This window comes from Brassica napus, chromosome C9 (genome assembly GCF_020379485.1).
Source record: "Brassica napus cultivar Da-Ae chromosome C9, Da-Ae, whole genome shotgun sequence".
Classification (NCBI taxonomy): domain Eukaryota; kingdom Viridiplantae; phylum Streptophyta; class Magnoliopsida; order Brassicales; family Brassicaceae; genus Brassica; species Brassica napus.
In genome coordinates, this window is record NC_063452.1 from 47,235,574 (window position 1) to 47,248,217 (window position 12,644).

Genomic DNA, 12,644 nt, shown 5'->3' on the forward strand with positions numbered 1-12,644 from the left:
AGCCAGGTTGGCTTTGGTACTGAGAAACCTCTTTCCATTTCTTTCTTTCTCTAGCTCTTGTGTTCTTGTGTTCTTGAGTGTTCCGTGAAGCTGTGTGATAAAGTTGAGTCATGTGGTGCTGTGCTTTGAGTTCGTGTGTTCTTGAAGTCTGGTACTGTGTGTTCTTCAGCTGAGTTGCAAGTTTGAAGCTTTCTGGTCATTTCTGGTTCAAGCAAGAGAAGATGGAGGGAAACTACTTCAGCAAGCTAGTTACTGTCCCGGTTGCGTTGAAAGGTGGTTCAAACTACCTCTTGTGGTCTCGATTGGAGAAGACTGCTATTGGAAGGCTAGGGCTGTGGAGCCACATCACTGATGATGGTCCGAAGCCAGTGGCCAACAAAACTGAAGAAGGTGAAGAGGAAAAGACTCTCACCAAAGCTGAAGCAAAGAAGTGGGTGCAAGAAGACTTGATGGTGCTCTCCGTGCTGCAAGGATCTCTTGATGTCCCTCTTCTTGAAGCTTACAGCTACTGTGAGACTCCCAAACACTTGTGGGAGACCCTCTTAAAGATGTTTGGAAACGTCTCCAACATCAGTCGTGTGTTTGAGCTGAAGAGAGCCATTAACTCCATGAAGCAAGATGGAGGAGAGCTCACCAAACACATGTGAAAGTTTGGATCATTATGGTCTGAACTTGAAAGTCTAAGACCTAACACCACTAATCAAGCAGCTCTTATGGAAAGAAGAGAACAAGATCAAGTGTTTGTGTTGTTGATGACATTGGATCCTTGCTACAAGGATGTCATCAAACACATCTTGAGATCGCCTAACCTACCATCCATGGAGGAAGTATGCGCACAACTTCAAAAGGAGGAGGGATCTCTTGGCCTGTTTGGAGGCAAGGGTGAGCTCAATATGACTCATCAAGCTGAAGGAATGCAAGCAAACAAGGCTGCATACAGAAGCTTAGGAAGGAAGTATGAAAAGTATGAGGGAAGCTGTGAGCATTGCAAGAGGACCGGTCACAAGAAGAGTGAGTGTTGGATCCTACATCCTCACCTCAGGCCACGTGGGTCCAACAGGGATAGGGAAGCAAAGGCTCATCTTTCTACTGAAGCAAATGGTGCTGGTTCACCCGGAGCTAGCTCAGGCGCTAAGGTGGGTGAAAGTGAAGGTAGAGCATTGGCATCTCATCAACTAATTGGAAAGGGTATGGATCAGTAGGTATTCAAGAGAGCTGACTTTGAAGCCTTCTTCAAAGCTCTTAAGGAGTTGGTAACACTCTCCGAAACACCCTTGGATACTCATATGCTGCTCATACATTGCCTAGTACTACTGATAAGTTACTAGACATTTTTAAAAGCTCTTACACTACTGCTAGTAATCCTAGTAATACTGATAAGTTACTAGATATGTTTAAAAGCGCTTACACTGCTACTAGTGAGCCGAGTATAACTAGTAAGATGTTAGGATTACTAGGAAACCTGATAAAACAAAATGAACCATCAGGGACTGAGATTACTAGAAACATGCATAAACCTTTGATCATTGATTATGGTGCATCTCATCATATGATTAGTGATAATAACCTGATTAAAGACATAGAACCGGCTCATGGACATGTTATGATTGCTAATGGAGATAGAATTCCTATTAGAGGAATTGGTAAACTGAAACTGTTTGATAAGGACTCTAAAGCATTTTTCATGCCTGAGTTTACTTCTAATCTTTTATCTGTCAAAAGATGCACCACTGATCTTCAACGCAATGTTATTTTTAGTCCTGATGATGTTAAGTTTCAGGATATTAAGAGTAGTAAGTTGATTGGGCAAGGAGCAACCAAAGGAGACCTTTATATGCTTGAAGATCTTAGTCCCATCTCTAGTTCTTGCTTCTCATTTAGTTCTGTTTCTTCCTTAAGTAAAGATGCATTGTGGCATGGTAGACTTGGACATCCACATGTTAGGGCTTTAAGCATTATGTTACCAGGTGTCATGTTTAAAAATAATGATTGTGAGGCATGTATTTTGGGCAAACATTGTAGGACTGTGTTTCAAAGATCATCCACTATTTATGAGAATTGCTTTGATTTTATTCCCTCTGATGTTTCGACTGCACCGTGTTTATCTAGGGATGATTATAAGTATTATGTCACATTCATTGATTAAAAATCCAAATACACCTGGTTAACACTCATTAAAACAAAAGATAGGGTTCTTGATGCATTTAAAAATTTTCAAAGTTATGTTACTAACCATTATCATGCCAAGATTAAGGTTTCCAGGTCAGATAATGGTGGGGAATACATAGGCCACGCATTCAAAGATCACCTAGCTCAACATGGGATTCTACATCAGACTAGCTGTCCTTACACTCCACAACAGAATGGAGTTGCTGAAAGGAAGAACAGACAACTCATGGAAGTGGCCCGTTCAATGATATTCCACAAGAGTGTCCCTAAGAGATTTTGGAGTGATGCTGTGATGACTGCTTGCTATCTGATCAACAGGATATCAACCAGAATCCTAGAGGATCAGTCTCCATTTGAGGTACTCAACAAGAGTCTACCAGTTCTGGATCACTTGAGGACATTTGGGTGTGTGTGCTATGTACTGGTGCCAGGAGAGATGAGAAACAAACTTGAAGCAAAGAGCACCAAGGCTATGCTTATTGGATATTCCGCATCTCAAAAGGGATACAAGTGCTTTGATCCCACTGCTAGAAGAGTCTTGGTGTCTAGGGATGTGAAGTTCATGGAAGATAAAGGGTATTATGAAGAGAAGAATTGGGAGGAGCTTGAAGAACTTTCTCAACCATCAGATAGAGCTGCTAGTTTGAGAAACATACTAGAAGAACTCGGTATTGGCGTGTCCCAGGATCAGAGCATGCATGAAGAGCCTACTCAAGTGGCCGCTGAAGAACCATCCCACTTTGAACATGAGGGGGGAAGTGAATCTGAAGCTGAAGGGTTAAAAGATCAAGGCTCAGAAGAAGCTGGAGGCCTGGAAGATCAAGGCTCAGATTCTCCTGTCCAAAGTGGAGATGAATTAGTAAGAGAAGTTCAGAATGAAGGTCAGGAAGCTGGAGAAGAAATCCAGATACAAGAGGAAGCTGTTGAGGAACAAGTAGAAGTTCCTTTGAGAAGAAGCACACGGGTAAGGAGGGATGCTTCCGAGTGGGCAAACACGAGAAACTGGGTAAACACGAGAGTGTTATACAATGCCCAGGATGTGGAACATCCTTCCCAAGCTGTGTGCTCCTTTGCTGAGTTTCCGGAAGAGCACTACTCCTTTATGGTAAGCTTAGATGAAAGCTATGTGCCAAGAAGCTAAGAAGAAGCAATGCTGATTCAAGAGTGGAGGGATTCAGTCAATGATGAGGCTGATGCCATGATTAAAAATGATATATGGTATGAGAGTGAGTTGCCTAAAGGGAAGAGAGTTGTGTCATGCAAGTGGATATTCACCATCAAGTATTTACCAAATTGTAAGATTGATAGGCGTAAGACAAGGCTGGTAGCAAGAGATTTCACACAAACCTATGGATAGGATTACATTGATACTTTTGCACCTGTTGCAAAGCTCAATACCATTAGGATTGTACTATCAGTTGCAACCAACCTTGGGTGGGATCTTTGGAAAATGGATGTGAAGAATGCTTTCCTCCAAGGAGAGCTAGTAGATGAAGTTTATATGCTACCACCTCCGGGTCTTGAAGGAATGGTGAAGCCAGGAAATGTTCTTAGACAGAAGAAAGCCATATATGGATTGAAACAATCACCTAGAGCATGGTACAATAAGCTAAGCACAACACTGAATGGTAGAGGCTTCAAGAAGTCTGAGCTTGATCACACTCTCTTTACTCTCAATACTCCCTCAGGCATCATTGTTTTGCTTGTGTATGTGGATGACATCATCATAACATGCAGTGATAAGAAAGGAATCCGAGCCACCAAAGAGTTTCTGAAATCAGTATTTGATATAAAGGATTTGGGAGAAATGAAGTACTTTCTTGGGATTAAGCTGTGCAGATCCAAGGAAAGGTTGTTTATCTCTCAAAGGAAGTATGCATTGGATCTCTTGAAGGATGCTGGTGTGTGTGGAGGAAGAACAGCCAAGATGCCCATGGAGGATGGGTACAAGGTTCCACGTGAGGGGGAGATTGAAGACAGCAAGTTGTTCCATGATCCAAAGCTGTATAGGAAGCTTGTGGGGAAGCTGATATACTTGACCATCACTAGGCCAGACATTTGTTTTGCTGTGAATCAAGTGAGCCAGCATATGCAAGCTCCAAAAGAGCATCACTGGCGCATGGTGGAGAGGGTTTTCATGTACCTGAATGGAACTCAAGGGCTTGGTATATGGATGGGCTGCAATAAAAGCACTGAAGTTGTGGGTTATTGTGATGCTGATTGGGCAGGTGATAGAGCAGACAGAAGGTCTACAACAGGCTACTGCACTTTCATTGGAGGAAACATGGTTACTTGGAATAGTAAGAAGCAGAAGGTTGTATCATGCTCTAGTGTTGAAGCTTAGTATAGAGCTATGCTAAAGCTTACCAACGAGTTGGTATGGATCAAAGGGATTCTTAGGCACTTGGAGATTGAGCAAGCAACACCAATGACTATGCATTGTGACAATCAGGCGGCTATTCACATTGCTACAAACTCAGTGTTTCATGAGAGGACAAAGCACATTAAAGTAGATTGCCACAAGGTGAGGCAGATGATAGTCTTGGGAGTGATCTTGCCATGTTATACAAGAAGTGAAGATCAGTTGGCAGATGTGTTCACCAAGGCAGCAAGACAAAAGAATATGGAGTCCATCCACATTAGATTGAGACTCATAGATCTTGGGAAGAGAAGGAGCTGATCCCCTAAGTCATGAGGTCTTTACTCTTTTTCCCTCATCAAGGTTTTGTCCCAATGGGTTTTCCTTGGTGAGGTTTTTAATGAGGAAGATCTCATGGCTATCCAAGCTTAGACTTTCACGAAGCTAAGCTTGAGGGGGAGTGTTGAGATGAGATCAATATATGGGAAGAGAAAGACATGAGGAGTTGAGTATGATGAAGAGGCCGTACATGGCGTAGTAATACTAGTTACCCGAGTAACTTCCAAGGGTTAAACCAAAGTTACCCTAGTTATCCTAGTATACTAGTTATACTAGTTACCCGGGTAACTTTGGATGAAGAAGAGAAGCCATATTCCCTTTGCTAAGGCATCAGACTGTTGCAAGGGAAGAGCAGGCACGTGTCACAGGCTGGAGAAGAGCTCGATAAAGCAAAAAGAGCTTTATGCACAAGGAAGAAGCTCATTGGATGGTTTGAATTAAAGCAAACCTTATATCTTGTAATAGTGTCTTTTTATGAAACTCTCATCCTAGTGTTGCCTCCTCATATATTTTGTAAACTCTGATCAGATTAATAATTAAGAAGTTTGAGATTATCTCTCTAGACTCTCTCTCTTGTTCATGACGATTCTTAAATACTCTTAAACATGATTACTACCTAATCTCTCTACAAATCTCCCATTAATCTTCTCTAATCTTTCTTTAATCTCTTGATACCTATTCTATTCTCTAAAATCTTAGGAAAGAGAAAGACTCAAACGTGTGAGATTGTTGCTCAGAGGCTTCAATATCAAATTTATTTGCCAAACTTTGAAATTAACAAGTTTTTGAATCATTTATTTTGACGCAGTTCATTATAATATGACAAACTACGAAAAATATTTTATGCTAACAATTATATTTACCTCAGTCTGAACCGTTTTGTTTTGTACTCCATTTATTTTATTTTGTAGGTTGTTTTAGCTAAAAACAGTAGTACTAAAAAAAAATGTTACTTTCTAAAAAGCATAATATTTAGTCAGTAAAATCAACCAATTATAAAAAGTTCATATTATTTAATTGGTCATACAATATCCAATAAATGAAAAATGTGCATTAAAATAAAAATCTATTTATATCGTAAAACAATTTTTTGTTGTTAAAACTACGTATAATATGAAACAATTGGAGTATAGTTTTGGTGAAATAAGAGTTATGATTCAAATAAGGGCTATATATACTACTCCCTTCGTTTTATTTTAATTGTCGTTCTAAGTTTATGCACACGGATTAAGAAAACTATGATTTTGTATATTTTCAAAATAAAAACACAATTACCTATGCATCTAATCATTTTTCAACCAATAGAAAAAAAAGTGGATAATCTTATTAATAAATTTTACATTAAAACTCTAAAATAACACATATTTTGAAACGGATTTTTTTAACGAAAATTAAATAGAAACGGATGGAAGTATATAAGAATATAGTGACATTTTGGGCCATATACTATAAGCCTAATATCTCTTCAATCTTCAGAAGTCTTTGGGCCTCTGTTCTCCCATTTGTTTTATCACTGAGCTAAACAAACACTTGATCTCTCCTTTATCTCTCCCTTCAGACATTCAGGTCGTGTTTCCTTTCGATGCGGTTCAAATTCAAAGCACGAAGCTTTAGAAGGGGCAAGCATCTTTCTTTGCGATTCTGTTTCATCGGCTAGGTTTTTCTTCTCTTCGCGTCCCTCTTCACGGTAACGATTTGAGCTTTTATTAAGCCATTGAGTTATTTGTTTTGGTAAATTCAAAGAGATTTAGACATAAGTGTTTTGTGTTGTTGCCTTAGGAATAATCCATTATTGAATTGGACAGGATTAGTTCACTGTCGGATGATCTGCTGTTAAAGATTCTTTCATCGCTTCGTACCAAAAAATGTCCTTTCAACTTATGTTTCTCTCCAAACGATGGAAGTTTCTTTGGACCATGGTTCCAAAACTCGATTTTGAACATGGTACTTCTTGTTACGATGATACTAAAGAAGAATACACGAGATTTTGTCAATACGTCGACAGGTTTCTGGTGTTGCACAAGTCTCCGGTTCTTGAAACTCTAATGTTCAACATTGGTTTCTTGTCCACCACTAATGATATGTCGACATGGGTCAGAATCGCAATTGCTCGCCGTGTGCGTGAACTCGAAATCAACCGTTACGCCCCGTTGATAAGTCATTCGAACTGCCAGCGTGTCTATACACATTTGAGAATCTTGTGGTCTTGAAACTTTATAAATCGATTCTTGTGTATGTTCCTGATGATCTCGAGGTCTCGCTTTCTTCTCTCAAAACGCTGCACCTTCTGTGTGTGGAGTATGAAAACGAAGAATCGCACCGCAGGCTTTTAAGGGGTTGTCCTGTTCTGGAGGAGTTGGTTGTGGACAAAACTGATAACTGGAGTGTGCGATCATCCTCTGTTGTGATCCCTTCCTTGGAGAGATTATCTGTACTTAATCAGTATAGGGATTATGAGGCCTACACTGATAAATTAGAACATGAGTCTTACAACGATAGAGTTACCATTAATGTCCCGTCTTTGAAGTACTTGGACTACGTTGATATCGTTGACTATGGTCATTTGTGTTTGAGTGAAGATATGCCCGAGTTGGTGGAGGCACATGTTAAACTTGTTTGCAAAAATCCTGAGAAGCTCATGAGGTCTCTTACAGCAGTCAAACGCCTCTCTTTATGTTTGTTTAATCATTCAATGGTTCAGCATCGCATTGGATTCGATCAGCTTGTTCACCTAGAGCTATGTGGATGCAGCCCAAAGTGGTGGGATCTACTTACTTGGATTCTCAAAAGTTCTCCTAAACTACAAGTTCTCAAGCTCAACCAGGTAAATTTACCCTGCCCTGCTGCATTTGGTTTCTTTACTCCACTTGTTTCATTGTCTTAAGTTATAATTTTATGGTCTAATGCACTATGATAGTGTCAGGAGGAGTGCTTTTGTTCTGTAAAGCCTATTGAACGTTGGTGGGAAGAGCTGAATACTTGTCCCATAAAGCCTATTGAAGGACGTTGGGGACAGCTGAGTTCCGTTCCTGAATGTGACGTTTCATCTCAATACTTTTGAATGGAATTATTACAATGGAAGACGGGAAGAGAAGAAACTGGTGGCTTATATCCTAAGAACCGCCAAACGGTTAAAAATTGCAGAGATCTCTGCATGGGATTTTGATCCAGAAGAGGAATCTCAGATACTCAAGGAGGTGGCTTCTTTGCATAGGGCTTCAAAGTCATGTAAGCTTTTGTTGGGTTTTTAAAATACAAGATGGTACTAGTAGTCTGTCCCAATAAAACCTAGTAGCGTCTGAAAGATAGATGTGTCGGAAAGGGGAAAGCTTGTCAAATTTATGTTTAGCTCTTTCATATTGCTTCCATTTTGTTCTTGGAAGCATCATGCAACAACATAATGTTGATAAATATAACAGCTTCTCAAGAATGTGGAAAGCTGTTATAGTATTTGTATATATTACTTACTTTTTTTATGTTTATCAACATGTAACAACTTCTTGGACGTTTCATTGTGATAGTTGTTGTATTACAGAAGGTTTATCGACCAACCATTTTCATTTGTTGCCTGCCTCCAGTGACAAGTTATGTGTCTTTGACTATTCCGAGTAGGCCTGGGCAGTCGGGGTCCCAATCGGGTTTCGGTTTTTCGGGTTTATAAAAATCAGCCCCATTCGGATTATATGAAAGTTCGGTTCGGACCGGTTCGGGTTCTATCAGGTTCAGATCGGGGTTAGTAATTCTTCAAAGAACCGGTACAACCCGATATACTTTCGGGTTTGAGTCTCAATCGGTTCTTCGGTTTTAAGTATTTGTTTTATACATATTTTATAACCAAAACATAAGTAAAATTGGTTATTCGGTTTTAAAGTACATGATTTGTAACTATTTTGTAACCAAAACATAAGTAAAATTGATTCAAATATAGGAAAAAAACATTAAACGTGATCATTCAAAATCAAATGAAAGATAAACATAGTTATTGATATAAAGAAAACCAAATAAATGAAAGCATAAAACAAAAAACCAAGTTCTCGTAAAATAAAAAATATTATTCAATGAAAACAAAACTAAAATTTAAAAATTTGAAGCCTCAACTGCCACTTTCAACCATCAACTTTCATGTAATAGATAATTATTTTAGATGTTTAATAATAAATTAGTGCATTTTGGATACATATTAGGAATTGAGATCATATTTGATACAAGTTTTTTTGGGATTTTGAATGTTTCGGGTTTTATCGGATATTCATTTAAATTCGGGTTCGGTTCGGATAATATCCATTACCCGAAATACAATAAAACAAGATCCATTCGGTATTTATGTCGGGTTCGGATCGGTTGAGATTCATTTTTATCGGATCGGGTTGGGATTATTTGTGCGGGCCTGATTCCGAGTGGAATAATGGATGTCATTATCCAAAGTGTCTCTTCTCTATTGGGCCGTTAGACGTTGAGCCCAAACCCATTAGTCAATTACATAATCCAAAATTTCGTCTCCTCCAGTCTCAATTCAATTCTATCTAAAACAACCTTTCACTGTTGCGTTTCCTTTCCCCCTTTTATCTTTATCCTCTGAGTTCGAATAACACGCAAGAGACCCGAATCAGTCTCTTTCTAGGGTTTAATTTGGAATCTACTTTGCTCTTGTTCCCGAAACAATGCCAGATTGAACAAAATCGAAACCAACCCACTTCGAAATCTCCCCAAAGTTTCGATTTTTAATCAACCCACTTCGAAAAGATCGAAACTTTGCCATCGTTATCGAATCGCATTTTCAAGATGGGCATCCAAGAAGACCCCGGTGCTCACTCGTCAAACCGAAACCGAAGGAACCCATCATCGCTTCCACAGACTCTCAAACATTTCCACAGAGATTTTCTCGCCGGAGCCGTGATGGGAGGCGTCGTCCACACCATCGTAGCCCCAATCGAGAGAGCCAAGCTCCTCCTCCAGACCCAGGAGAGCAACATCGCCATCGTCGGAGACTCCTCGGGGAAGAGACGCTTCAAAGGAATGTTCGATTTCATCCACCGCACGGTCCGTGAAGAAGGCGTTTTATCGCTATGGAGAGGCAACGGGAGCAGCGTGCTTCGCTACTACCCTTCCGTCGCTCTCAACTTCTCCCTCAAGGACCTCTACAGAAACATCCTCCGCAACAGCAGCTCTCAGGAGAATCACGTCTTCTCCGGGGCCTTAGCTAACTTCATCGCCGGCTCTGCGGCTGGATGCACGGCTTTGATCGTTGTTTACCCTCTTGATATAGCTCACACGCGTTTGGCTGCTGACATTGGGAAGAAGGAGGCTCGTCAGTTCAGAGGGATCCATCATTTCTTGACGACGGTTCAGAGGAAAGACGGTGTTAGAGGGATCTACAGAGGGTTGCCTGCTTCTCTGCACGGTGTGATTATTCACCGTGGGTTGTACTTTGGTGGGTTTGATACGGTTAAGGAGGTTTTGTCTGAAGATAAGGAGTTGGCGTTGTGGAAGAGATGGGTTTTGGCTCAGGGTGTGACTACTTCTGCTGGTTTGGCTTCTTACCCGTTGGATACGGTTAGGAGACGGATCATGATGCAGTCTGGGATTGAGCATCCTATGTACAGTAGCACGTTGGATTGCTGGAAGAAGATTTATAGGGTTGAAGGCCTGGCTTCTTTTTACCGTGGTGCCCTTTCGAATATGTTTAGGAGTACTGGTTCTGCTGCGATCTTGGTTTTTTATGATGAAGTGAAGAAGTTCTTGAATTGGGGAGGGATTTAAAGCTGAGAGGTAAGCTCCAAATTAGAAGTCAGAAGAAGAAATGATTCATTCATTTTGATACTACTACACCTTAACTAGGAGACACTTGTAGATTTAGTTGATGATATTCGTTTCACAGTATGCATATTGATTCTTTTTTTCTTTTTTGTTATAGACTTTGTTTGTATGAGGATGAATAAAAGAAAGGAATCTATTTTGTAAATAAAAGAACACGGAATTGCATTTTCCTTTTATTAAATTTGTTATCAGTCTGAGTTTTCATTATGGATAGGGTAAGAACGGTACAAAGAGATAGATAGTATTGCTACTCGGTTTGCTGCAAAGCTTTCTGCTATTATTGCTAGGCAGGAAGTATGAAGACAACTCCCATATGAGACTCAGAGGATGCGTTGCTTGTGGACCAGAACATGGCTGATCCGCTGCAATTACTTAAAACAGGAGTATTTTGTTTGTGATGCAAAGTGATTGTGAGATCTCTTAATGAAACTGCTTGGATGTTTTCTTGTGCTGAAGCACTTGGAAGTTGCCTCCTGCCATGCATTCTATGTCTACTTACGGACACTTTTTCCTCTTTGTTTACGGACACTCTCGCTCTCTTTTATGAACTCCCTGTTTCATTGTGAAGTTGAATGGTTTATGATAGGTGTGTGTGTGTGTGTGTGTATAACATATATATGTAAAGTAGATGCCTTCAACGAGTGCTGCTCTGAAACAATCCAGCTTCATGATTTGGGATTCATCTTCCACTTTAACTACTTCCTGCAATCACTAATGTGACTATGCCACAAAGGTTAGAGGTTTTACTTATTCTGTAAATTTCTTAGGAATATCTGAAACGAAATATCTTTTTAGACGCTAGAATTTCCAATATTCATAATGATTTGGCGAATCAACTTCTTCAGTGCGTCTGTGTTCTCTAGTTCCTGTGTCTATTTGTGTGGTTTGGTAGAGAATATGACTAGCTTGAGACGCATGATCGGGTCAAAGAGCCTGAAAGACTATGTTGGTCACTGCCTTATAGATTTGTGCCTAAAACAGAGTAACTAACTTAACCTTTTCTCTTGCTGTGTTCAGAAAGGTTTTGTTTTTGTCAGACTGACATTAGTTGAGTTTTTGGTTCTGAGCTGCTTTTGGAAGGGTTTATCTGGGAATATATTTGATAAAATCCGTTTGATCTTATAGGGTTGTTAGTTATTACGATTTATGATTTTGGTTTCTTATTGAAGTTCTATAGAAAAAGATAAATCTCAGTGTTTGTTGACGTCTGTTTGTTTGGGTCTCTGGACACACGTAAAGCAAGGAACTTCCAGTTGCTTTTGCAGGATCATTTTGAGTGATACCACTGTTGAAGATGGCCACTATGTATTTTAAATGCATTAAGACATGCATTTTGATCTGCTGCCCAGCTGGTTGGTTAACTAACTTCTTGTCGGATATTCTGCTGGAGAAGATTTTCAATCATAATCTTAGTTTGAGCATGCAGGAGAGGGGCGTGATGCTTGTTGCTGCTGCTGCTTAAACACCAAATCAGAATATAAGGGAAGCTGATTGTTGGATAAATATTGGTGGTGAGGAGGCTCTTGCAACTAGACAAACTGTTGTCTGATAGGATCCAGCGGCTAAAATTGCTTGCTGGTCTCCGCCTCCTCCACTTACCCTTGTTAGACCACTTCCTTAATGATTCATTCACCGCTTCAAATTGTAACACCACAATGATTCAAGTAAAAAGATACGAAGAGTAATTACAGAGCTTGTAATCAATCTTAACATTACCTGTATAGAGCAAAACACCTTTATTTTAGTTAATTAAAATGACAAGCATATTTACCTGAAGCATATTTTACAACATCAAAGAAGGAAGTTTCCTTGAGAAAATAGAAAAGTCAAAAGCTAGTTGATAAAAGCATTTTCATTCTTTTTTGCCATACTATTTTTGTCTTATCTTATGATCTGAATTGCATTTATCTAGTCCCCTGCCTTTCTTGAATTACATTGCTTACAAAACAAAGAAACAAAA

General features: G+C 39.7%; 2 protein-coding genes across 2 annotated transcripts; both read left to right on the top strand.

The window, feature by feature from the left end:
* Positions 1-6,992: 6,992 nt before the first annotated feature.
* LOC106437657 (putative FBD-associated F-box protein At3g50710) lies at positions 6,993-8,379 on the top strand (the record flags this gene model as incomplete). Its single annotated transcript, XM_022709480.2, has 2 exons — positions 6,993-7,691; positions 7,785-8,379. Coding segments are annotated over 2 exons (843 nt in total), but the record flags the coding sequence as incomplete, so codon positions are not given.
* A 994-nt stretch (positions 8,380-9,373) lies between these two features.
* On the top strand, positions 9,374-11,357 carry LOC106437655 (probable ADP,ATP carrier protein At5g56450). The gene is made up of 2 exons (XM_013878582.3): positions 9,374-10,636; positions 10,899-11,357. The coding sequence occupies exon 1, from the start codon at positions 9,650-9,652 to the stop codon at positions 10,625-10,627; it is 978 nt and encodes a 325-aa protein (XP_013734036.1). The 5' UTR covers positions 9,374-9,649; the 3' UTR covers positions 10,628-10,636; positions 10,899-11,357.
* Positions 11,358-12,644: the final 1,287 nt, after the last annotated feature.